Source organism: Carettochelys insculpta, chromosome 1 (assembly GCF_033958435.1).
Source record: "Carettochelys insculpta isolate YL-2023 chromosome 1, ASM3395843v1, whole genome shotgun sequence".
Lineage (NCBI taxonomy): Eukaryota > Metazoa > Chordata > Testudines > Carettochelyidae > Carettochelys > Carettochelys insculpta.
The window spans coordinates 267,015,377-267,035,325 of NC_134137.1; the positions used below are offsets into that span (position 1 = coordinate 267,015,377).

General features: G+C 46.2%; 1 protein-coding gene across 1 annotated transcript in view; it reads right to left on the minus strand.

Annotated features, from left to right (window-relative positions):
• The window catches only part of FAM180A (family with sequence similarity 180 member A), a 32,441-nt gene extending 14,248 nt beyond the window's left edge, over positions 1-18,193 (minus strand). Inside the window, exon 1 of the mRNA XM_074983798.1 lies at positions 17,966-18,193. Coding sequence (XP_074839899.1) covers positions 17,966-18,041 — 76 coding nt within the window. The 5' untranslated portion in view covers positions 18,042-18,193. The remainder of the gene's footprint in view (positions 1-17,965) is intronic.
• Between the last annotated feature and the right edge of the window lie 1,756 nt (positions 18,194-19,949).

Sequence of the window (19,949 nt, forward strand, 5' to 3'; positions counted from 1 at the left end):
AACTAGTCTGCCTCTGTGGCTGAGCTTGCCATGCACCTGGTAGCAGGAGGACTGCTTCTTTCTGAGTAGGGTAGTACTAACCCACGAGGGGCATGCAACACGCAGTGAAGGAACTAAAGGAATCCACCTAGTTCATGGTGACTGGAAATGTATTAATAAACAATTAGCAGACTTGTTTGTAATAGTACCATCCTTCTTTACCTCGTAGCCAGAACTTGCATTAACCCCAGAAGGATGCACGTTCCACAGTCCCACAGGCTGTTCGGAAAGTGAATGCAAAGATATTCAATCCTCAGGCCCGGACCTGAACTTTGCCTGACCGGCACTGCTGCACAGTCTGATCAGGCATAACTTATTTTTATTTCTTGCCATTTGGCTTTCTCTATCTAAAAATCACATGTTAAATATAATACACACTGAGCTCCAGTCAAGCGAAATGGGGAGAGAAAGTGCGAGAGGAAGAACAGCATGGCTAAAAATAAGGGAAAGAAAAAAGATCATTGGATTGATTCAGAAAGACAAGAAAATGCAACACATTGTTAGAGATGAGTTTCTGCAGCCCTTACGTGGAGTTTCAGTAACTTACACAATGAGCTCTTTATTGATGACAAATGCTACAAATAAGCCTGTAGAAACTTGCCACCATGCAGTAAAACCCCCATTACTGGGATATGAAGTCTCCATCCACTACGATGGCAAACAATAACTAAAAACAGAAACCCCTATGTCGCGGAATTAAAACAAAACCAAATAGAACATGTTGATCTAGCTGCTTATATCAATGGCCCATCGTATTTGATTCTGAGCTCTCAAGAGTTAAAAACACAATTATCTTTTTTTTCTGCTCTGTCGGGTACAGCCAGGCCTAGGAATCTGCTAGTCTTTTTATTTATTATTATTTTAAATAAAATTTAAATACAAAGCTGCCATCTTGAAAGTCTGATTTTGTATGATAGGGCACAGGAAATGCAACAGCCATGGGAATGCATAACAAGAAGCAGGCAACATTTTACAATGTTTTAAGATAAATTCCACTTTTTCAGTTTACCTTCAATTTGCGCATCATGCCTTAAGAAGAGCCCATTTTCTAACAGCTATCTTCTAGCTCAGGTATCTTTCAATTGCATCATCCTATGGCACAAGCTCTGAAGCCCCTGAGATGTATTGTGGCCAATCTGCAGGCCAAGAGCCAGATGCTATTATCTGTACTGAGTAGGACCTTTATCTGTCAGATGTCCCATTTGAATTCACCAAGCTATTATTTCATGTAAGGAAAAATAGCAGAACCTGGCTACAGGAATTAGTAGCTAAACAAACGAACGAATCATTTCATGTCATGACTAAATTAAGGAATTTAATAATTTATTCACCAACTATTTGTGGACAGAAATAGAGGCAAAATTCATTTAATATGTGGTGCACTATGAGGTACTCACCCATTATCAGATCAGATATGGGGTAAGTTGATCTCAAAGCAGGTGAGACATTACTTCTACATTGATATTTTTTTCTCTAATTAAGAAAACCACAGTTGTTCTGCCCTCCCTCCCACAGCTCTCTCCAAATTCAAATACATCTGTAGACTGAGAAAAACTTTTTCCCTCTTTTCTGTCTCCTGCTTTAGGATTTTACTTGTGCTGCAAAAACAGGAAGAGCACAGGTGCCTTGTCAGATGTTATCTGATCTCCATATGTCTGTGCATCTGCTGGTAGTTAGCTTAATGACATAAAGCTATGCTAGACAGAGAAGGTATAGAAACGAGCCTCGTCCATTAAGCAAGTTGCAGGGGACTGTGGGATTCTTTAACTGGGGAATGAATTCCTCTAGAAACAGAGCCTTTCCAAACTACTGTGCATTTCCTAAGATTAGAAGCAGAAGACTGAGGTAGATGTGATTTTTGAAATGGAACTGCAAAGCTATTTTGCTGTCACCGAAATATTTGAAGAGCAAGACCCTCCCAGGAAGTCCTTAACTGAGTGTTAGGGGTGTGCGATGCAGCCCATCTGGAGGAAAACTCAGAATAAGGAAGTGCAGTCTCTAAGATTTTCATCATATCTTTGTGAATATCGGGCACAAGAGGGACATTATTGGAAAAACAGAAGATGATGGCAGAGATAGGTAAAGTCTCAAACACATTTCAAACTGGGTCCTTATTATGGCACACCTGTGGACTTTCACCAGCATTGGTTGTATTGCCAAAAATGGTTAAAAACTGGGAAGATGAATTTGAAAGGTCCTATTTATACTACAGTTGCTGCAGACAAGATCAGGATCCATGTGCCAAGTGCTATGTATGCAAATAGTAAGACAGTCCCTGCTCAAACAGCCTACAATGTAAATAGGCACGGCAGACAAAGGAGGGGAGGAAGTAATAACGTGTGTAAGCAGAAGAAGGGGAAATGAAACACTAAGATTAAGTCAACAGTTCCTAAACTTTTTTCAGAGTGAAACCAACAACTTCTTTTATCTTTTTTGCAATACACCTAAAGACCAAGTTCTTGGGGGCTGGCTCAAAGTCATCAGCCGGCACCCTTCTCCTCCACTGCTGCCTGCTCCTCATCCCACTGAGGGGGTGCTGATCCCACCTCCACCATCAGCAGTGCTCTCTCACTGCAATCCTAATACCCGGCCCAGTACAGAGGGGAAGTTGAAGAGGGAGCCTGCCCTCACCCACTCGCAGCCCGGCTATCTCTGTGTTACTATTCACCTGCAGCAGTGACTCGTGTCCCACATGGTGGGGCCCAGTTCCCTGCTAGGAGCAGCTGGGCCAGGTTTGAATGTCTGAGTCTGGAGGCCTGGCACATGGCATTGCAATGCCAGGGGGTGGCTGGGTCAGCCAGAGAAGTGCTGTGAACCTGCAGGCCTGCTTGCAATGTCTGGAGCTGGTCGGGTGACCAGACATCCTGATAAAATTGGAATTGTCCTAATAGTTTTTGTCCTGTCTCGCTATTTGAGCAAGGAGTTGGAGTATGCCGATTGGTGATCCTTATGGGGGGCAGCTCCCAGGAAGCAACCAGTAACAGGACCCTGTGGTCCCTAAGCACAGGGATGGCTAGGGAAGTCTCTGCCTGCTGCACCCTCCACAAGAGCTGGCTCCATCACAGCCACTGTGAGCTGCAGGGGAGGGGTCTGTGGGTGTGGACAGTGCACAGAACCCTTAGCCACCCCCGACCCTGGCATCCTGCTTGTGTCCAGAAGTAAGTCCCACCCCCAACAGTTCCTGCTCAGCGGCAGCTGGAGCTGGCATTTGTGACAGGAGCAGCACATGGAGACCCCCTCTGCTGTTGGTGGTCTAGAAACCAGAAGGACCTGCCGGGGCTTCCCAGTAGGCTCACTCTTTCCCCAGCCGGTCCCTCTGGTGCTTGGGGTAAGGGGTGGACAGGGAGCTCTGCACACTGCCCATGCCCACACATCCTGCCTCTGTAGCTCCCATTGGCTGGCAGCCACAAACCCCTGACCCGGAAGATTGCATGAGCAGCTGAGCTGGGATCATGCACTCTTGACATGCAGCAGCACTGTGGCTAGGAGGCTGTTGTTGCACCCATGCAAACCCAACCTGCAGCTTGTTGCGGCAGGGGCCAGAGCCATGTGCCCAACCCTCAGCTTCCTTGGGCTGTGCACCCCTTCCTCTTAGCTCCAGTGGGTGGGGGCTGTTCACATGTGAGCCTTGCCGTTTAGTTACCCAAGAACTGGGAGCCAGCCCAGCCCACAGGACAGAAGCAGTCACAGTGGGCTGAGTACTGAACAGCTAGCTTTCCAAACCCCAGACACCCAGGTCCTCCCCTCTGCACTGGCCCTGAAAAACATTCAGAGCCCTTCTGCTGCTCCACTGTGTGGGAAACACTGGTCTAAGTGACATGCTTAAGGCCACATAGGAAGTTTGTGGGAGAGACAGACACTGAATCCCTCTCTCCTGAGTCTCACAGTAATGCTTCAGCCCCAAGGCTGTCCTTTCTCCACAAGGAATTTCACCCTGCTTTGATGCTGGAATATTCATATATTTCTGGTTTCACAGCCCAACAAGAGGAAGATGAAGTTTGACCTAGGACTGGGATTGCTATTACCATTTCAAGTGCAGAAAGATAAGCTACATCAAACATGGTGCTTTGCAAGCTGCTAAAGCCAGCTAGACTTTCTGGGGTAGATCCTCAGATAACCAAACCAGGGATGTCACTCCACTAAAGTGAGCATTGGTGACGTTTACTTGAAGACACTGTATCACAAATCTCATCCTGTTGTGTTGTATGTGGGGTAAAGCAAAGCCACAAAGAACCCTGGCATCCAAAGAACCATCTCTGGAGCACAGAGAAGAGGAGGACACAGTTCAGGTTTGTGTTCTCTAGGCACTGTGGTCAACAATATAACCAGCACGTCTCTCACTTGGGGTCAATCCCGAAAACTGCTGAGCACCTGCTGCTCCCCTTGACATGAACGAAAAGCGTAGGGTCTCAACATGTCATAGTTCGACCTAAACTCACCTTTCTCCCATCCCTGACTTCACCGTGCAGGTGTCATTTCACATTATCCTGGCCTGCTTGGATTTTGTCACATATGTCGATGATGTCTGTTTGATTCAGCAACAGGCACCCCTTTCTCCAGCCCATCCTCCCTTGGACTGCGTTGCTCTGAACTTGTAAAATGGATTTTGGCTTCCAGGAGAACAACCCATACAAACAGTTTGGAAAGGATAATGGCATGATGTCACAAAATCAGGCAGACTAAATTCAAGCAACTGCTCCTTCCACATGAGGCAGACTGTGGGGTACTATGAATTGAATGAAGTCCTGATACAGCCCCTAGAGGGTGGGTGGATTAGAGCTGAGGAAGCTCGTGATGCCTGTAAAAAGCCTGACTGAAACTGCCTGGATTTCAAAAAATACCTGTCAACCTCTTGTTCATCTTTCAAAATATTTTTGATTAATGTTATTTACCCTTTTGTTAATAACTGCCTGGAGCCTTCCAGCTGAAATATGCTTCTTTGGAGGATTGTTTTTCCATCATCTCACATACTCACTGAATTGTTTTCATGTGGCTGCTCCTGAACAGTGAATTATCACTTACGTTGTAAACCGTTTGGAGCAAGGACCATCTTTTGGTTCTTGTTTGTACAGTGCCTGGCACAAGGGACGTCTGGCTCATGACTGGGGCATCCAGGCACTACTGCAATGCACATAAAAGAAGTACAATAATAATGCATGCTGCTTTGTTATCGTTGAGCTGCTCATGAGCACCAGTCTGTGCACACTGGTTTAATACTGGGTGTCGGTATAAGAATGCTGAGCAGTACATACCCGTTTGTCAGTGAGAGGTTTCTCAGATAGTATTTTCTGAATTATTTTTATCATTTGTATTTAGAAAAGGATCCTGGCTGTGTCATATGAGGCTGAGATGGTTTTGAGCTGAGACAGGGTAATATGTGAGTGCATTTGGAAAGAGAGATGAGAGAGTGGGAAGCCATTTTTATGTTAGACCATGCAGAAGTGAGCTTCAACCACTTCCAGGATGTAGGTCTCTATTGTTCACCGGTCTTAGTGGGTTTGATGGAAGACAGAGAACACCTCTGCAGGTCACTCATCAAAACCAGGAGCCTGACTACTAAGCATGGCACCAGGAACATGGCCACTTTGAGAAGATACCGCATGTCCTTCCTTCCACAGTGGGCTAGCTCTGCTGATCTGTATAGAAGCAGGGCCATGACATAATTGCCATTTCCTGTCTTCTCTGGAGAGCTAAGACTAGATTTTCTTTGTCCTTTCACTACCCAAATACATGCACTGTTGCACCCAACCTCTGCAATGGGCGTATAGGCAAAGAATTACCTTTTCCCCTTTTCTCTCCCTTTTCATTTCTGTGCAGGCAGAACTAAGCCTTAATCTTTCCAGTCCCAGGAAAGGCTATCCTAATGCAGCCTCTGTAAAGTGTGGTTCCATTTGTTAGGGAGTTAAAAAAGCCTTTGTGTTTTAATAACTACTGGACCTTCTGGCTCCCAAAACTTTCTAACAATGTGACACACAAGCCTGGAGAAGTAGACGTTCCCAGAATTGTGATAAACGCATGGTTCTAGTTATGGCATGACGGCCTGAATTTTAAAAGCAGTAACTGGAAAAGGTGTTTGTCCAGTGCCAAACCATGGTCAACAGCAATAAATAATAGAGTCACTTGTATTAACATTGACTTTCTATTTTCGCTGGATCATAGAAATTTGGACAATACTCACATTAACAAAAACTGCATTTAATGAAGAAAAATTTAAGGAAACAACTATTTTTCTCCTCTCCAGTGTTAAAAAATAGCCATGTTATGCAACATCTACCAGCATGGCCAGCAAGAAGAAATGAATGGACGACTTCCAGGCTTAAGAACATATGTCACTATATCTTAAACTGAAAAAGCAGATTCACCTGGGAAGGAAGAGTGTGCAGCTTAACAGACCCACAACCTTTACAGACTAAGCTCAAAGAGGAGCATCTAACACACATACTAGCAGGTTATGATTGCCACAACCATAAAGCTGTGCATGCTTTAATCTGGTCCACCCTCCTTACTTATCACATTGGCTACTTCTACACTAGCCCACACCTTCGAAATGGCCATGCACTGGAAATGCATATTCAGTGCCTCATTAGCATACCATGGGCTGCAGCTCTTTGGAATTCCCACATTTCTCTGCCACGCAGTTCGCCCAGACAGGGGTCCTTTTTGAAAGGACCCTGCCAACTTTAAAATCCCCTTATTCCTATCTACTTTGGGCATCTGGTCTTGAAATGGATCTGCCTGGCATCTGATGTACTCAGGGTATCCAACCTGTCTCTCCGGCCTGGCAACACAAAGTATGCCATGCAATTTCAGGAACTTCCTTTTTCCTCATCCAGGCTTTTTTCTGTATCGTCATTTCGACACATGCCACTTTTGGAGAAAGTGGCATGCTAATAAAAGGCCTGAAATATGCTAATGAGGCACAGATGTAAATTCATGGTGCCTCCTTAGCATAAGGTCACATGATTTGGAGTCCGGAAGAGCTTCTTCCAGACTCCAAAACAGCAAGTAGAAGCGCAGCCCCTGGGGGATCTTCCAGAAGAAAGTCCTCCTTCCGGAGGCCTCTTCGTCTTGAAAACTTTTGGGAAGAAGGGGCCTCCAGAATGAGGACTTCCTTCTGGAAGATCCCCCAGGGGCCGCGCTTCTACACGCTGTTTTGGACTTCAGAAGAAGCTCTTTTGGACTCCAAATCATGTGAACTTATGCTAATGAGGCACTGGGAATTTACTTCCATGCCTCATTAGCATATTTCGGGCCATTTATTAGCATGCCACTTTTGGAGAAAGTGGCATATAGAAACAGCCTATGTGTGGGGTGGGGGTGGGGATGGGGGTGGTGAGGGGAGGAAGGACAGTGGGGGTGATGGGACAGCCCAGTGGGCTCCTCCAAGCAGACATGCTTGTGAAATGTTGAGTCTCTGTGGCTGGCGACCTAATTTACTGTGGCTGGCGAGGAATTTCTAAACAATGAGAAGCACAAGTGCTGATCTCAAAGGAGTTGGTGAGCTTCCAGCTGTAGCCAGAAAATTGGGCCAAGAAATGCTCTAGCCTGGGCTTTATTGAAGGAACAAACCCTCTGTGGGAATGAAAGGGAGCAATGGTTCATATTTTAATCTTTTCTTTCACACATTCGTCTTCTGATTCCAATTCATATCTGATCCCAGTTATACCACTGAACTCCCACCATCATCACCACACTAATGATCAAACCATAGCAACTGGTTATTGCTACAGCGGTAACCATCACTAGAACCTCTGAGGGGACAAAATTTGCTTCTTGTTAGAGGTCTAGACACCGAATGGGTTATGTAACAGTCTGAGGCTGGTTCAAGTGCCTATGGCCGTGTCTACGCTAGCCCAAAACTTCGAAAAGGCCACGCAAATGGCCATTTCGAAGTTTATTAATGAAGCACTGAAATACATATTCAGCGCCTCATTAGCATATGGGTGGCCGCGGCACTTTGAAATTGACGCGGCTCGCTGCCACGTGGCTCGTTCAGACGAGGCTCCTTTTCGGAAGGACCCCGGCTACTTCGAAGTCCCCTTATTCCCATCTGTTCATAGGAATAAGGGAACTTCGAAGTAGCCAGGGTCCTTTCGAAAAGGAGCCCCGTCTGGACGAGCCACGCGGTGGCGAGCCGCGTCAATTTCAAAGTTCCGTGGCCGCCCGCATGCTAATGAGGCGCTGAATATGTATTTCAGTGCTTCATTACTAAACTTCAAAATGGCCATTTGCATGGCCATTTTGAAGTTTTGGGCTAGTGTCAGATCCCACAGCTCTTGCTGGGTATTATGGATTTCTGGCTATAGTGTATCCAGGAAAAAGCTGTCATTCACTATATAAGTACAAAGTAGGATTAGTTATTATTACCTGACTGTGTTGGGAAGGAGAAATGAATAAAGAGAGAGGCTAGAAAGTCTTCCCAATATTCCTACATTTCCTTTTGGTGGGAAGAGGAAGCCTGTATGGAAGCTTGCCATTTTGGGCTTTGGCCTGTGCCCCTCACAAAGCGGGTCTGTAGGTCTGTCGTTTGTATATATTCAGTGCTGATTTGGAAAACATTCCTTCCTTTATTCCTATGGAAGGGCTACTCCTTTCCTTGTTACCTTCAGGTACCCAGGCCCCCTACATCTGTGGATTTCAAATGTGCCTAAGCCCCTGCTTATGAGGATCCCTTTAGGAAATTTCTGGCAATTTCTCATCATGGGCTGAAGGTCTTTGACCTTTCTCCATTCCTGTGGGAAATGGAGAAATGGGTTAAATCTTGGCTTCCTTGAAATCCCGTTCACTTCTGTGAGGCTGAGATTGCACTCAGTACATTGAGCTTTAAACAATAAGTTAGACTGATCCACAAATTTGAGACCGAGACTGAAACACTCCTACTGTTTGTACTTGTAGCTTAGGGTTTCAGTGTAGGCCTGTCTCCAGCAGTGGTGTGTCAGCTACATGTACCAGGCTCACACTGAATGCATGAACCGCTGTCTGTTGCCCAGCTGACAGCCTGGAGATCAGACCCAGCCCATGGGGCAATTCCATCCAGTCCTGATAGAGAATCTCATTTAGTAGTTCTCCAAATCACGTCCTCACAGGGTGACCTCAGACACGTGGTATCTGCAGGGTCATGTGGAATGGAGGGCACCATTTTGTATCACCTCAGGCATGTAAGGTATCACAGCACATTGCTCATCTCTAGGTTCAGCTTGGTGACTAGGATCTTCAGCTGATGTTTATCAAACTAACTCCATTGACTTCAATGGTGCTATCCCACTTTATATTGCCTGAGGATCAGGTCTGTTATAGTCCAAATACTTAAACCTTTGTAATTTAATTACTTCTGTTAAGGCGCCCCACGCCCCCAGTGCTCTGTGCAATGGCAGTTCTGTGCAGTCCATCGAAGAGGGATTTGTTCTGTATAACAAAACACTGCCACACCCCCCGATGCTCCTAAATCTCTCAATATCTTTTCAGAAAATGTATGTGAACAGTACTTTAAACTTAAGAGACTGAACAAAATCATTACAGTACACAGTGGCTACGTCTACACGTGAAGCCTACATCGAAATAGCTTATTTCGATGTAGCAACATCGAAATAGGCTATTTCGATGAATAACGTCTACACGTCCTCCAGGGCTGGCAATGTCGATGTTCAACTTCGACGTTGCGCGGCACCACATCGAAATAGGCGCTGCGAGGGAACGTCTACACGCCAAAGTAGCACACATCGAAATAAGGGTGCCAGGCACAGCTGCAGACAGGGTCACAGGGCGGACTCAACAGCAAGCCGCTCCCTTAAAGGGCCCCTCCCAGACACAGTTGCACTAAACAACACAAGATCCACAGAGCCGACAACTGGTTGCAGACCCTGTGCATGCAGCATGGATCCCCAGCTGCCGCAGCAGCAGCCAGAAGCCCTGGGCTAAGGGCTGCTGCATACGGTGACCATAGAGCCCCGCAGGGGCTGGAGAGAGAGCATCTTTCAACCCCCCAGCTGATGGCCACCATGGAGGACCCGGCAATTTCGACGTTGCGGGACGCGGATCGTCTACACGGTCCCTACTTCGACGTTGAACGTCGAAGTAGGGCACTATTCCGATCCCCTCATGAGGTTAGCGACTTCGACGTCTCGCCGCCTAACGTCGAAGTTAACTTCAAAATAGAGCCCAACGCGTGTAGACGCGACGGGCACTATTTCGAAGTTAGTGCCGCTACTTCGAAGTAGCGTGCACGTGTAGACACAGCTAGTATTATCCATAGCCTTCCTAGGAGACCTTGAACAAATCACTTAACCACTCTTAGCCTCAATTCTCCATCTGTAAAAAGAGGATGTGAATATTTCCTTTCTCCCATCCTTTGCTTATCGTGTCAAATTAAACTGGCATCTCTCTGGAGAAGAGACTGTTTACTGGGTGTGTTTGCACAGTGCCTGGCACAAATAGGACCTCTGATTACCAGAACAACACAATAAGCAATAATAATAAAGATCCCACAGCACTTTACAAGCTTTACATATGCAGGAATTGTTCCACTGGCTACTGAAAGTGACCACTCCCTATTCTGGTTTTGGCATTCTAGTGGCATGGGAAACCTGCCTCTCTTGTGGGATTTCTGGGCGATAAGTTTTTTGATGGGAACAGGATAAAATACAAGAAATTATGCAGGAGCAAGGTAGATGTGGGAGTGGGTACAGTAGGGAGGGACAGAAGCAGGATTCAAAAAAACAAAAAAGTCCCACTTGGGGCTCTGCTGCAGCTGCTTTAGCAACCTTTAGAACAACCAGTCTAGTCCCTGGTATAAATTCAGATAACAAAGACTTCTCTGTCTTAAACCTGGCCGCCCATGGCCCATTTTGGGAGCCAGGGGACAGAGCTGCTGTTTGTATGACATCAGATTTTAAAAATGACCTCCTATGCAGCACTTTTCATCAGGATGTTTCAAAGTGCTTTGCAGATGGGAAAATTGAGCTACTGATGGGGAGGTGACTTGCTCAAGGTCAGCCAGCAGCAGGTCCCCCGTGCTGCAGGCCAATATTCTAGCCACTAACCTACATTGCTTGCTTTAAACAAACCCACAGTATTTTGAATTACATTGTCACTTCTAAGGAATTAAGTTGACATCAGGTGATTCCAGGTATTTCTTACAAGCACAGACCCCCGAGAAATTGTATGGCCCCATGACATCCAGGATAAGTGGGAAACCCTGAAATACTGGCCAGACATTTTGCTGGCATAATTCCACATAGTTCAGTGGAGTTGAACTAGCGAAAAGTGTAGCCCAATAGTGTCAAATAAGCTGAAAAAAAAAACAAACCAAAAAAAAATGGATCCTGGCACTCTTTAATGCAACCAGGGAAGCTGGATAAAAGGAAAATCTTTTCTTTATTGTGTAAGACGGAGCACACGCTGCCTGTGAGCACAGGGAATTGGCCAAGTTGCATAATATTTCAAATTCTCCGTAATTTTATGCACATTTCTTAGGAATCAGATAATAACAACCCTATGGAAATTAGAGCAAGTGAAAAGGACACTGCTTACAAAGCTCTGGCTCTACAGCCAACTCGCGTAATTTGTTTTTATTCTAGGGCCAGACCTTTACATCTTTCATTATGTGCTATGCAAGTCAATGTGATGACCCAGCACTCAAGGGGCTGCTGGGTATGTGTGTCCATTTGTGTGGTAATTACATGCTGTATCCAAGCCAGCTTCTTGTCACTTGCGCCATCCAAGTTAGAAGTGATGAAGGAATACTGCTGTCAAGAGTGGAATCCTAGAGGCTGCTGTGAAATGGAGGTGGGTGAGGTTTAATTTGCAGTGTGGGGCAAGGAGGAAAAGAGGAAAGGGAAATAACTTTTGGTGATTCACGTTTTACCCTTGCCAGGATTACACCTACAGTGCATATGGCAGGACATTCGTGGACCTGGCACGGGCTTCAGGTCACGGACCAGATGAAGAATTAAGCCCTATGTCCAGTGTGAAAAGACTGACTGGGTGTGGACCTGCTGCCCTCTCCCACTTGGCTAAAGAACACTACCAGCTTTCTGCAGCTGTGGCAGCACTCTGAGGCAGCGTGTGCCTTCAGATATTGAGAAGACTAACAACGGCTATTCACTCAGATTCAATGCCAATATTGCCAGAACACTAGATGAAGCACTAAAAATTAGGAGTGTCCTGGGAAAATCAAGGCAGGTGGGAATTTTTTCACCCCAAGGGAAAACAGAAGATACATGTCAAGGGAATGAATACACCCATAGCTTTATGGAGTTACTAGCAGATGTACCTGGCATTGCTTGGGACAGTAAGTGTTGTATTTTTTTAAAGTACTAGGAAAATGTACATGCTATATTAAAATGATTGTACAGGGCAAAGGTTGTGGGGTGGGGGCAGGGCAGGGAGTAGGGGGTGCAGGAGTCAGGGAAGTAGAGGGGGTGGAAGGTGCTAGAGTGAGGGAAGGAGTTGGCTCAGGCCCAGGGGTTGGGTATATAGATGGGGAGAGATGCCTGTGGGCAGGGGGTTGGGTGTGTAGATGGGGGAGGAGCGAGGGCTCATGGAGGGGTTGGAGGCTCATGGTAGGGTGTGGAGGTGCAGGGCAGAGTGATTTAGGGCAGAGGTGGGTACAGGAATCAGGGGGCGGGGAGGCTCAAGTCAGGGGCAGTCTGTAGCAGCAAAGGTGGCATTGGGCAGAGGGTTGACAAGGCTGTTCTGCCCAGGTCTCATATCTGCTCCAGAGGCGGTGGGTAAGACAGCAGGTCCCAGTCCCAGTGTCTCTTTGCTGGGGTTAGCCTGGTGCCCTGGCATCTCCTCCAAGAGGAGAGCAGGCCATGTTTCCAGGCCCCCCCAGCATCTCCTTGAGATGGAGCAAGACACAGTTCCTGGCTCCGCGGGCATCTGCTCAGAGTTAGGGGTTGTTGGGCCATGATTCCAGGCTGGGCTTCAGCTCACACCTTCCCTGCTTGTCCTGGGGGTGGGCCAGCTTGGACCATAGCTTGCAGCCTCCATTCCTGTCTGGGGCGGGGGCTGGATCGGGCCATAACTGATGGCCTCCTTCCCCACCTGTCCTCTGGGGGGAGGCCAGGTCAGGTTGCAGCTCCTGGCCCATCCTGTGCTCGAGGGTGGGGCTGGGCCATGATTACTACCCAGGCCTATGCAGGTGAGGGTGGGAGGAGACAGGCCAGGACTCCTTCCTTGGCACCAGCCTGAGCTCCAGGGTTGGGGTGCAGGTCGGGCCAGGGTTCCTGGGTCTGGTGTCTACAGCATGTGGAAGGTGGTTCTGGGGCAGTCTGTGGGGGTGGGAGGTAAAGGGATTCAGGGCCAGCAGGGCTCCCCCATCTGTGGCTGAGAGCCCAGGAATGTTGGGAGGCAGGAAGGCACTTAATGCTGTCCAGTGGCCAGAAAGCTGAAGAACCCCATCCACAGGTGGTCTCTGTATTCGTACTGTGACTGTGGTCACTTTGCAGTAAGGCTGTTCCCTGTACTCACTGCCCCCAGTGGCGAATCTGAAGTATGTCGTCCCTCCTCTCCATGTTCCTTCCTTTCCATGTTCTAGAACACCTTCGGATTCCAGGCAATCTCCATTTTCCTGAAACAACCAGACCCTGCCCTTGGTTTAAGAGGAAGCTGCATATCAAATCTGACGGCCCCTAGCTCTATACAGTTTAGGAGGAGTTCTAAAACAAATGGACTCACAGTTGCACAGGAAGACTTACTGATAGGTGCACTGTAAAATATAGAGATGGGCCACTTTTGCAGCATCTGGGATGACCAAATATGTGTGGACCAAGTGATAAAATCATGACCTTCCTCCAACTTTAACTTTCCATACCCCCTTCCCTGGCCTTCAGTTGTGGGTGAAATTACACACATAATTACTTATTCACTGTCCAAGGAAGCTCACCCTTGAAGAATCATATTGCAGCTTCACCACCCAGAGAACCACACTATAAACATACCTCTCTGGCTACCTTGTATCTGATTGTGATCAGGAAGCTCTTAAAGTGATTAAACTATAACCAGCTCAGTTGAAATGTGTTAATTAACATGGCTTTAGAGTTTGCACTGGAAAACCAAGCAATTCCAAGAATACAAATATTGTGCTAAATTCTGCGCTCAGCTACATTGAAGTCAGTGGAATTAGTCCAGATTTGTATTGGGTTTCAGCATATGTAATAAAATTTGATCCACAGTTTCCAAAATGCAAAGTGGCCAATTTCCACTAATATCTATATAGATCTAAAGTTTTGACTCAAGCTTGTCTGCAGTAGTCAGTCCCTTTTTTAGTAAAAAAAAAGAGGACCCAGTACTCAACTGACAACGCCCCTCCCCGCCACCCCAGCCAATCCCATGGCTGATGCTGCCAATGAGCCGGTATTCAGTATTGGCAAGTACCAGCTCAAAAAAAGCACTGTCAATAATCATACCTCTCATGTATATCTTATTATAGAGGAACCACTCTTTATGGATCACATTTGCTGCACAAGACCTGCTGTTATCTTCCTATTTCCCAAAAGTATATTGGTGAAATCAGAAATGCCCCAAGCAGTGGAATTGAAGTTATACAAAATGTCAGATGTATAAAAGCAACGTTCCTCAACCTCACTCAGGTCCTTCACTCAGCCATTTTGAATGTCCCTCCTATTTCATCTTTGTCCTACATTTTAGTGTTCCCCATCCCACATTTGAATTGAGACAGTCACGTGACAGACTGGATTTAACATTCCACATGGTACCACAAACTTCACTGCAGAATAGTGATGAGCAAGAAGAAATAAATCTCTTTGTTTTTTTTCTCTGTCAAAGCCCAAACTATTAATGGTTCACACACACCAGTGATCAAACTCACCAGGAGTAGAATGAAAGATCCCAACCACCACTCAGCCTAAGAGCCTTTCCTCAGGAAGTTGGGCTCTATTTTCAAACTAGAGCTCCAGGACAAGAGTAAATACATTCAAGATATTGTGCACTATCCTGCCAGTGCTTGCCCAGTTTCCACCATAGCTGGGAGGGGAGAGGAGATGCTATCTCCCTTTGGAAGCCATTCCTGACAACTATAGAGAGACCTGCCCAAAGGCTTCCTTGAGTCTCCTCTTTACTGCCCCGTTGCATGGGCCAGAAAGATTTATATCTGGGATCTTGCAGGACATGTGCTCACTCCTAGTTAAGTGCTTGTGACTCCAGTGCCCTGTTTTGAAGACCTTAAAGGCTGTAACAGGTTTGTGTGGTTGTGTACATTCACTGAAAGCCCAACCATCTGTTACTGGTTCTTTTGTACCCTAGCCTCCATTTATAAGATCCCTCAGAGTTCAAAAGTGTTAATTACATGTCTCTCATCTAAGTCCATCCCTATCTCAGAGCAGAGTTAGGCCAAATCCTTGACCAAAGGATTCTGATCCAGGCCCCATTTCACCCAGACCTCCAATGTCCATCTTTACTGTGAAGGTCAATTATTACCTAATGAAGGACTTTCTGTTTTGCAGGGTAGTCTTGTGCTACTGGTCAGTGTACAGATGACATGCAGCTTCTGATTTTCATTAAATCCAGCTGCTGTGCTGCCTTTGCGTTCCCAGTGCCAAGCCTAGATCAGGACTTGGATGAGAGTTAGCTGGCTGAAGCTTAGCCTAGACAAGACAGAGGGGAAGAGGGATGGCTAAGGAAAGTATTCGGAGTGTATCATAAAGATATGTCCTGTCTTTCTTATGGACATGAATTTCCCTGTATATTTTCAGAGATTACCTCAGGGTGCCTTTGGATTCCCAGTTGTTCCTTGACAAACACAGAAATTGGTAGGCAAGAGGACTTTTCCTTCCCCTACCTACATTGGGTTGCAACTATTTCTCCCTCATCAGGATCTTGCCACAGTCAGTCAAGCCTTTGGCACTTTGAGGCTGGACTGTGTAATGGGCTCCAGCGTGGGACATCTGAAAGACTATGAGAAAGCTACAGGAGATGCTAGAAGATGCCCATTTGTCCACAAAGAGAGATTCACCCCAAGGACCATAGCCCATCATTCTGTTCACTTCCAGATGCCATGCAGGTTTCTAGCTTTGCTGAATGATTCAGGTCCTGGCCATGTGAAAGAGCTTCTCCCTCAGCCTCCATCCACAGTGGTGGCAGTTGAGATTAATGGCCAGAGGTGCTCAAGCTAGAAGTCTCCAGTTTAAATCATGTAGGACTGAGGACAGGGTATACTTAGTGGAAAGCCCCTGACTGAAACTGGCTTCCCCCCACTGGTCTGACAGAGCCTAAGTATATTGGCCTTTAGGGCAAGAGGTAAGGCCCAACACTGTTGTCTTAGGTTTCTGCTAAGAGAAAGGCTGCCATATTGGTGTTTCATGGTGGGAGGCAGGGAAGGAATTCCTGGGGCAGGTATGTTAGTAAGACTTCCTTGAAACAACTCCTGCAACAGCTATGCCGCTGACAGGGTCAGGTGCCTGTGAACAGTTAGGGGGTCCTCCCCATGGAAACCCCTCTCCTGCAGCTGATACTCCCTCCTACACCATTATGTGGGAGTTGGATCTCCTATCTCTTTTTTACAGGGTCACCAGGCAGTGGCACCTTTATGTTCTCCCCAGAAATGTGCCAGAGGACTGAGTTAAATCTCTAAGCATTAACATTCACTAAAAGCTACAAAGCTCTTCCTCCCACCCCATATTGTTCATGGTCCTTGGATTTTAGTAATTAGGATTTTTTTGTCTCTACGTCAAAGATATTGGTCCTGATAAGATGCCCAACTTCTCTGCCCTGATCCAGCCAGAGGTAGGATTTATTTAAAATAATAATGCATAATTTGTTATTTCCTTTTTACCTCTGCTTACCAGTATCACACACAGAAATAATAATGCCTTATACACTGCTGTCTATGGGTAAATCACTAAACATTTTTTATACAGGATGCCAGTATCACTAGCTCCATTTTACGGATTGGAAAAATAAGACAGAAACAGAGACTTGCTCAGCTAGCCTGTGAGAGAGCTGGGAAGAAAGTCCATGTCTTCTGAGTTTTGACCCAACGCTCTCACCACTTGGCATCACTGCCTCCCAGAGAAGAGTGAAAATCTTATTCTGATTCACTCACTGTTGTCCTTTCAAAAATCCAACCCTTGTTATAAAGCACAGACACAGTCATTAGAAAGGAATCAAGCTCTCAGAAGGAGGAAGAGGGCTGAATAATAAATTTAACTTGTGCTTCATTGATGCCAAAGTTCCCTTGAAAAGTTTGTGGACTTAGGTTCTGGCCCAAAAATTCTGCTGGGAGATGTTTCCTTTCTCCATTCCAGATAGTGCTACCAAAGCAGCCACCGAATCACAGCCAAATTCCAGTGGAGAGAAAAAAAAAAAAAAAAAAGAGAGAAAGTTAAAAAGTAAAATCATTAGTATACATACTGGACGCAGCCACTTGGGGTAATTCTTGAAATGTCTGGCTAGACACTTACTTTATAGGTCACTGAAAAAAAAATATACATGTACATACACATATACACATACATATACATAAGTAATTACATGTATCTTCATGCTATCGGCTTTCTGTACTCAAAACATTCTGGTCCCCTAGAGTCATAATTAATACTTCCATGTATCCTGTAAGTATTTTAATTTTTTGCTTCATGTGGTTATTTATTTTTAAAACCCCGAACACCTGCCCAGGAGAAAGCAGAGCATCATGCCCCCCTCTGGCTGGCAAAGCTTTTCTTCTGGATTTTATGCGTTGAAAAAGCTGTCTTTAATTTTATTTTAAAAGAAGAGGGGTGAGATAGTGAAAAGATTTTTTTTTTAAAATAACCTGTTGTGAATGGGGGGAAAAAAATCAAGAACTGGGAGAGGAAAATGAAAAAAAAATAGTGTTGTAATGTCAGGGCCCCTCTGCAATTTCTGTGTTTTCCCATATATACGTGTGTATATATATATATATATATATTTTATAATGTTTAAATCTTACCTCTGTTCCACCTTGGGCTCACAGTGGCATGAGCATTGCAACAGAAAAGCAGCAGTAGCAAAGTCTTCTGGCACATCCTTTGCTTTAAAATCTCTTTCTATAGCTGTATATCAGCTAATTGTTTCCCTCCTTCCTTGTCAGGAAGAGAAAACTACCTCCCCACTCCAAAGGCACAACCTGTCTGTTCTCCTGAGTGCAATTGAAGTCAACGTAGCAGCGCTTCTTCTAACCCAATTCTCCTTGGGATCAGGGATCTTGCTTTCAGAGACGCACTTTGTTTTTTATCCACATCTGGAATGACTCACGGTGCATGTGAGTGTGCTGGCAGCTGTGCGAATAAATGTCATTACTTTTTTGTAGTCAAGTTCTATTCGTTCGAAGGGCCAGTTTTTTTTTTTTTTAAAAGTCAAATAAACAGACAGGAGCAACTTTATGAAAGAACACTGTTAAATGCTTGTTCTGTACATTTTTCCTCTTCTGTGCACATGGGCATATGCTGACAAGCATCTCAGCTAAGAGACAGCTCTACGGTGATGTGTGCGGCATTCTCTGGATATGAGCAGATGGGAATAATGGGACTTTGAAGTAGGTGGGGTCCTTTCAAAAAGGAGCCCCGTTGGGACAAGCCACGCAGCGGCGAGCCACATTAATTTCGAAGCGCCGCGGCTGCCCACATGCAAATGAGGCGTTGAATATGTATTTCATTGTATATGAATTGTATTGAATGTATTGAATATGTATTTCATTAGTAAACTTCATTAGTAAATTTGCATGGCCATTTCGAAGTTTGGGGCTAGTGTAGACACGGTCTAAGGGAGTAATTTACATGCCAAAAGCTGCGTCTACACGTGCACGCTACTTCGAAGTAGCGGCACCAACTTCGACGTTAGGCGGCGAGACGTCGAAGTCGCTAACCTCATGAGGAGATAGGAATAGCGCCCTACTTCGACGTTCAACGTCGAAGTAAGGACCGTGTAGACAATCTGCGTCCCACAACGTCGAAATTGCTGGGTCCTCCATGGCGGCCATCAGCTGGGGGGTTGAGAGATGCTCTCTCTCCAGCCCCTGCCGGGCTCTATGGTCACCGTGGGCAGCAGCCCTTAGCCCAGGGCTTCTGGCTGCTTCTGCGGCAGCTGGGGATCTATGCTGCAGGCACAGGGTCTGCAACCAGTTGTCAGCTCTGTGTATCTTGTGTTGTTTAGTGCAACTGTGTCTGGGAGGGGCCCTTTAAGGGAGCGGCTGGCTGTTGAGTCTACCCTGTGACCCTGTCTGCAGCTGTGCCTGGCATCCCTATTTCGATGTGTGCTACTTTGACGTGTAGACGTTCCCTCGCTGCGCCTATTTCGATGTTGGGCTGAGCAACGTCGAAGTTGAACATCGACGTTGCCGGCCCTGGAGGACGTGTAGACGTTATTCATCGAAATAGCCTATTTCGATGTCGCAACATCGAAATAAGCTATTTCGATGTTGGCTGCACGTGTAGACGTAGCCAAAGAGACTGAAGCTGTAAATTAGAGGAGGGAATGGTTGACTTTAAAGCGTGCATTCGTACACTCTCTTGTTAGTTGCTTGTCTTGTTATGCACCTTTCTTCTGGAACCTACTTCTGTGAGAGGTGCCAATAAGTATTATCTTGGACTATGAGATCCCAATTTATCATTGTGCTTTTCCAGTTTTATATCAGTGTAAGCAACACCATCAGGACGGCGGTGGCAAAGGAGGCAGTTGGCCTCCAAGCTCCAGCCACTGCCACTGCTACTTTGGCAGCAGCGGCGGCCACAGCTCCGTCCCCCTTTGAAGTGCCATGACAGCAGTGCTCTGCTGCTCCACATGACTGTGAGGGTCTGGGGAGGTGGGCCAGCACCACAGTCTCAGCAGTGCTAAGGGGTGACTGCCCTCGGCTCTGCCCCTTCCACCCTTGGCCCTGCCTCTTCCATGGCATAGAGGAGGACCCCCTTCTGCCCCCACGCCCCAGGGCCAATGGT